General features: G+C 38.3%; 1 protein-coding gene across 1 annotated transcript; it reads right to left on the bottom strand.

Annotated features, from left to right (window-relative positions):
* Window positions 1-3,892: 3,892 nt before the first annotated feature.
* On the bottom strand, window positions 3,893-5,614 carry LOC149265701 (uncharacterized). The gene is made up of 3 exons (XM_089393755.1): window positions 5,480-5,614; window positions 4,615-5,102; window positions 3,893-4,427 (listed from the first exon to the last, which is right to left on the bottom strand). Exons 2-3 carry the CDS (start codon window positions 5,026-5,028, stop codon window positions 4,416-4,418), a joined length of 426 nt encoding a protein of 141 aa, XP_089249881.1. The 5' UTR covers window positions 5,029-5,102; window positions 5,480-5,614; the 3' UTR covers window positions 3,893-4,415.
* Window positions 5,615-7,455: the final 1,841 nt, after the last annotated feature.

Here is a 7,455-nt window from a genome sequence, read left to right as displayed (position 1 = left end):
TCAGTTGGAAAAGTGTAATTCAATCTCAGGACAGAGGTGGTCTGGGAATTAGAGCCCCTAAAATCCTAAATTTGGCATTTGGGATCAAAATGGCTTGGAGGTTAATTAATGAGCCAAAAGCATGGTGGAAACAGGTCATAGAAATCAAATACCTTACCGGCAAAAGGCAAAGACTTCTTGAAATAGACATTCCCAACAGAGATTCCACCAAAATTTGGCATCTCTGCAAGAAAGCAATCCCCATCCTCAATCAAAACACCTCAAAGATCCCTGGGGGAGGGGACAGTATCAACTATGCTGCAGACAAGATAATGGGTCTTCAACCTCTAAATACAATAGAAGAAGCCATCCCTTTCATTCTCCATCTCAATAGTAAAGGCATTCAGAGGCTTGATCAAATATCAAAATGGGATGTAGATACAGGAGCCTGGATTAATTGGGAATTTCCAGTCATCCCTCCAAATCTATAAGCAAACTTCAAAGTCCTCCAAAAAAACCTTCAGAATAGAGCACCCATTAAAAAAGGAGCAGCAGACGGATTTCGATGGGATCCCACGGGTTCAAGCTACACCATCAAGTCCGGCTATCAATATATCTGTAATAGCACCTATCAGATTCCCATTTGGAACCAATGGAGAACAATCTGGAAATCCGAGGCCATTCCCAAAGTTAAATTTTTCACATGGCTGCTGTTAAAAGGCAAAGTCCTCACATCTGAAAACTTAAGAAAGAGAGGGATCAATGGTCCTTCAATATGCCCCAACTACTGCTCAGCAGAGGAAACCATCCATCATTTGTTCCTTGACTGTCCCTTCGCGAAGAGATGCTGGATCAACTTATCCAACCTGGGCAATATAAAATGGCAATCCCAACAGAACATTTCAGAGACAATTCATGAATGGAGAAGGAACTGCCCATGGAAAGACAAGAGGAGCAAGATTGTCAAAAGAATTTGGGCTATCATACCTCATAACCTTCTATGGAAAATTTGGCTCACAAGAAATAAAAAGGTCTTCCAAAACAAAGAGAGTAATGTCCGAATGACATGCAACAAAGCTCACATCTTGGCGCAAGAGACAATTGCAGCAAAGTATACAGGAAAAATCAAAGCAGCAGATTATTCAGTGGAAGAGAGATCAGTTATCAGGCACATTCTAGGCCGACCAGGCCATCAGCAGGACACTCAGAGAACTGACAGACAGCAGCATGAACAAATTAGGGAGTGGGAAATTAGACTCCCAATCCAGGATTATAAGATGTGGATTCAGAGCAGTAATTGTCCAACTCTATACTTCGATGGTGCATCAAAGTCCAACCCAGGACCAGCAGGAGCGGGAGGAGTAATATTAAATGAGTCAGGGGATGAAATCTGCAGTTATGAATGGAGCTTGGGAAAAAAAACAAACAACAATGCAGAGGCTTTAGCCCTTTATCAAGGTCTGTTACAATTAAAAAATATGGGTATCAGAAAGGCATTAGTTTTTGGAGACTCCTCAATTCTTATTCGCCTCATGAATTACAATCAGCGATCTCCTAACAGCAATCTCCAACAACACATTGAGCGAATCAAACTCCTCCTTAAACATTTTGAAAACATCAAACTCTATCACATTCTTCGCACGCTAAACATGGAAGCAGACAAGCATGCGAATAACGCAGTGGGAAAGTAGGAAGGTGCGCTGAGGCACAACAATAGAGATACTTTTCAACCCCTGCCATGACTCAGGAAAATCCTGACACCGCCAAGATTCGCAGGTTCATCAAGTGTGCGAAGGGCATGGTCTCTACAACAGCAGGACAAATTGCAGAGAGCATAATATGCATAAGCAGTCAAATCCGAGCCACGATAGAGAGAATCACCTGTCATCCAAGGAAAATAAATCAATACAGCGCCGGCATGAAGATCGAAAATACAGCAAATGGAGATTGCATGAAAGATTTGGAAAAATATCTCACCATTTCTGAGAGTCCGGCTCCAGCTAGGCACTCTATCCATTGTTGGATCCAACCTATAAATATGGGCAGTAGCAAGCCAAGATTTGTCAATCAAGGTCAAGCGACAGAGCAGTTACATCGGCTTGAAGCAGGCGCTCTTATTCAGAATCTCAGGAGAAACCATACTCTGGTATCGTCCCATTCTGTTTTGTTTAAATTCATTTTAACTTCTGTTGCGGTGTTTTTCAGGAATGCCCAAGCTAGTCTCTGCAGGGTATTACTCAGGAAAGCCCAAGCCCGTTTCTGCAGGGCGGCTCGTTTAGCTGCTCCTCCATCCTCTCATTCTACGCTCTCCTCTCACCGCCTCTGCCTGCCGCTTACAGCATCTCCCCTCTTACTCCGTCGCCACTCCTCAAGCCTCTTCAGCGAGCTCTCCCCTGCCCCCTCCTCCCTCCTTTTCATCGCCCTCACCTCTGATATTCCCCTCTGCCCCAACTGCCTCTCTTCCCTTAGACCTCTGGTTCTTTTTGGCTCGTGCATTTATCCCCCACCCAACCTCCCTTCTATCCTTGTTGCTCAGGAAGCGGGAAGCACTGTCTCCTCTGACAGCATCTCCAAATTCTGTCTCCAAGTCAGAACTTTCAATAACGTTCTAAACTCTCCCGCCCTCTGGACCTCTTTTCTTTATCGTATCTTCCTCCCTTCAATGGCGCGCAGTTAGGATTGTTTACACTGTGCTGATCTTCAAGCTGAGCTAGAAGAAATAAGGACTCAGCAGTCATTGTTAGAGGAAAAGCAGGGTCTTCTAGATGCAAGACTAGAAGAGCACGATAGGCGTCTTGATGAGCACAGCAGGAGACTCTTTGAACAGGACCGCATTAACACTGAAAAGTATAAAGCAGAAATCCAGCTTTTCATGCATAGGATGTCCTCCCTCCAAGAGCAATTCGAGCAGCTCACAAACCGCTGCGGCCATGTCGAGGAATCGCTTTCCACTCTGAAATTCTGGCTGGAAAAGAACGCCATCGCCACCAGCTCCTCCAGTGTCAATCATGGAGCCAAAGATGATAAGCCAGAGGAATCAACAGCAAGACACATCCAACACATCATGATTGACTGAATGAATTTCAAATGTATTTTTCTGTTATTTTCCTTTATTAGAATCTATACTAGCGCTATCCTTAACAGTAGGAAAAAAAGCAATCTAAGGATCAAGGGGGCAGCCACATTTTGTAAACCCCTTGTTCCCGCTCAGTCTGCGCAATCTATGTACCAGAGGATTCTAAATCCTTGTTTTTTTTCAGAATATAATATATAGCAACCGACCATTTCAAAAAAAAAAAAAAAAAAAAAAAATTGTTTTGTAATGATTTATAAATCTATCATTATGTATAAAATATATTGATAATTATATTAATAAGTTAATAAATATATATTAATCTTTAAGATGATTGTGAGAGATAAATAAGTATTATTAATAATAAATTAATTATATTATGTTAATTTTGTTATTTTTTTTGTGTGTGAGAGTTTATTATTTATATAGTCATTAATAAGTACAAATAAACATATATGTGGTTGTTATTATTTATACAAGTATTAATAAATACAAATAGTCAATCTATAATAGCCACATTAACACTATATATCCAATAAATGTTAATGTGATTGATAAAAGCTATGAGAGTATATGAACAAAATTTACTAATACAATTTTATATGTACATCTAGTTGTGCTAGTTATATTTATAAAGCAAAAATATGATATTTTGCTAAATAAGATTTATATAACATGATCATCTTTCCTTTCCTGCCCAAAGAGTTTTGGATTGATTTTAAATAGGTATATAGTATTACGTCACTCCATAAGAAAAATTCACCTATTCAAATCCATATATAAAAGAAGTTGCATTTTCAGATAAATTTTTATCAAAAAAAAATAATACAACTTCCCTTTTTGATCTTCCACCAGCTACCATGACAGCCATAGCTGTATAAACAAGAATGTGCTCATCTTCTGATGCCCGACCAGTAAATTATTTTCAGATCTGTGAACAAAATCACGAACCAAACAGAGCGTCTAAGATTGCTGAATCAATTTTCACCTCCCAAATTGAGATGACAACCATTGTCGTACATGTCACAATCATTGATTCCCAGCTCTTATTGCTGGGCAAGAAATCGTTTATTACAAGGCCCACTATCGAATTCTTGATTTCCAAATATCTGATTCTGCATTTAACTCGGTTTCTGCACACTGCCAAGGAAACCAATACAATTACCCTCATTTTTTTCAGAGCTGTCTGGCAATTTCATTCTGATAAATTCTATGGTATCCTCCATTTCCTCATGGTCTCTTTCATCATGATCAGACGTAGATCTTCTCAGTGCAGCGCCCTTGAAATAAGGCCTGCCTGTCAGTCTGCGCTCTGAAACGCTGCGTCTTGTAGAAGGAGCGCAACCAGTTTTCATCACAGAAGCTACACCCAAATCTGTAAAGGTCCACGCATATTATATCAGTTTCCAGTTTACCCTAACCCTAACTAACGGTTAAATAAAGTTTGCAATTTACCCTAACTCTAAATTCCTAACGGTCAAATAAAGTTTCCAATTTACCATAACCCTAACTCTGAATTTCAACGATTAAATATATCACCAGAGTATAAATTCATTCATTACCTTGCACGTCCCGAGATCGATCCTGGCGTCGCTGAATCCGTTTTCTCGTCTCCCCAGCACGGAGACATTGTTTCTGCAGTCTCTTTTCGTGAGAAATCCCAAGAACGATCTCAACCCAGAGAAGTTAACCTTCCTTCCTTTCTTTTCATCGGAGCCCTTATAATTCTGCGTCTTGATTTTCGGTCTCTGGTCATTATGTCGAATCCCTTCAATGTCGTCGTAATTCTTTTTGTTGAATGGACGGTAACCCCACGACGAGGAATCCGGGTTGTAATTTATCACCCCCCTGCGTTGTTCATAATTGGCCCTTGCCAACCTTACCAACCGCTCTCTGAGACATGACGAGCAGATCCCTACTACTGCCTGAGATGGATGGGAAGGGCATTGGTTCAAGGGTTCATCGAATCTGTCCATTCTTTTTCAACACTATCTCAATATTCTTGTTGGGCCTTGTCTACAACAGTCCGCAACTGTGTTATTACCCATTACTGCGAAAAAACACTTTGGTCTTGAGTATTCAAGAGACAATCCTCCTAAATTATAGATTATTTCAAATTAATCTGATATGAAATTCAAACCTATAACAAAAGAGAAAAAGGATACAGAATATCCTGTGTTAGTGAAATCCAAACCTATACCGGAAGACAGAAAGAATACATGTCAATATGTAAGTGCGTTGTGCAATGGAATAAGGTTATCTTTAAGTGGAATATCCCAGAATCTGATTGTCAAGTTATTCTGACTGTCAAATTCTAAAATATTCCAAAAATGCTCAGCCCGCCGGGCATTATTGATAATGAATAATGGGAATGAACTCTAAGTAGAACAAAACAACAAAACAGAATTCAAGAAAACCCCGACTCACCTGCAGTAGGGAGGGTGGAAAAACCCTAGCTTCTAAGCCAACCGAGGCATTGATTTCGTATCTGTACGTTACAACGTGTTGGGCGGCCATGGTCTCGACTCTTCATGATCTTTCTTGACACATAATCTTGGTTACTTGCCCTTGGGGATTTGGATTTAAACTTGTGCGATCAGAAATTGGACAAATGCACTAGAGGTTAACTTGTGGCCTGTAAATCCATCGCCCGTGCCACCTGTCATGTTGCGGTCTTTAATGTATTAAATTTACTCTCTAAAACTTAACTTTTAGAGATGTTGTTATCAGAGGGTGACCTAGAATTGTGACTTGTCTCATTTTTCCACTGCATTCAATTGGGAAGGACAATGGTCGTTGCTGTTAGCGTGAACTGTCGGGTAGTGCCCAGGGTTGATACGTCATTGAAGCTGCCTCGAGTTGTACACATCACATTAAATAACGAAGAAAGAGCGTCCAGTATTTGTTATCTGTAACACAACAGCATATTCTTATTCCAAAGTTTTATAGGACAAAAGACAAATATTTCCAATTATTTGTTGACCTCTAATTGTGGCTTCTTTGGAGGGATACATTTCATTGAGTATGATTTTAGTAAAGTTATGCATTCAAATGATATGGTGAATAAGTTATTTCCCATTCTAATATAAATTGTTTTTATTTTAAATATTAATGAAATATTAGAATGTAAATTGTTTTTATTTTAAATATTTATGAAATATTTGGAGTGTCAAAATGTGGGGGTGATAAATGCAGTTATTGTGTTATTATTATGTGGTCCATTTCATTGCAAGCTTTCCAATGGGGTTGTTTTATTGTAATTTGATTTACCATAAAAATTGCAAAAGAGAATTTTATTATAACAATCACAAAAGAGAACATCACCATAACAAATGTAGAATATGTTATAACTCATTTCATTTTGTTGTCTTTGTTTCATTGAGATTAACAATTGTAAAAGAGAACTTCACCATAACAATTGCAAAATATAACATCACCATAATAATTCTAGAATATGCTATAGCTCATTTCATTGAGTTATTGTTGTTTCATTGAGCTTTCCTAATAGCTCATGCAATTCTGGAGATGGTAGCTTACCTAAACATTACTAGATTATTTTCAAACCTCAACAAAGAAATTTTTTAAATCTACTGAACTTTCTCATAATTTATTTAATAATGTTGTTTATTATCAGTTTTTTTAATGATTTTCCCTATTTGTATATGCCGTTGCTCTTACCTATGAGGGAAAAGAAAACTAAAATGTAGTTGAGGACACCTTAAGAGGAATTATTGCATATACTAGCTAGACTCATTGATGCCCTCTGTCCCTCTCCTATGGTGTGGAAGGAACATTTAGGACATACAATGATTATTCTATTCTAAGGGAGTTGTTTATGGTTCAAACTCCCAATAGGCTCTTTCTTTTACATTGTATGTTGGTTTTATTACAAATAAGGAGGGTGAGAAAACAAAGTTAGGATTATGTGGTTAGTTACTTCATTTCCCTAAACATTGCTATTAATTACCTTACCCATAACCGTGTCTAAGCAACATGCCTGCACTAGTAGCTTTCACATTCACAAGAAATTGAGTTTTAATCATAGCATATACATGAAATTTCACATTCACAAGAAATTGACTTTTAATCATAGCATACACATGAATTTTCACATTCACAAGAAATTGACTTTTAATCATAGCATAAGCATGAATTTTCACATTCACAAGAAATTGAATTTTAATTATACCATACACATGAATTGTCTAAACAACCATGTGTAGCACAATTAGCTTTCACATTCACCAGAAATTGATTTTTAATCATAGCATACACATGACTTGTCAAGAAAATCCCTTCTTAATGTTTCCATGTGACACAGAAAGATTTGGATCTTGATCTAGACCTAGCACTACAACTCGCTATGGTTTAGTTTGGAGAGTAGAGATCCACTACATTGAGAA

This window comes from Pinus tabuliformis, chromosome 6 (genome assembly GCF_031772625.1).
Source record: "Pinus tabuliformis cultivar Carrire ecotype Pingquan chromosome 6, CPIR1, whole genome shotgun sequence".
Classification (NCBI taxonomy): domain Eukaryota; kingdom Viridiplantae; phylum Streptophyta; class Pinopsida; order Pinales; family Pinaceae; genus Pinus; species Pinus tabuliformis.
This window is presented reverse-complemented; position numbering and strand designations above follow the sequence as displayed.

Excerpts from the sequence above, each read along its gene's own strand:
- LOC149265701 (XM_089393755.1), bottom strand. The coding sequence starts at position 5,028 with ATGGACAGATTCGATGAACCCTTGAACCAATGCCCTTCCCATCCATCT.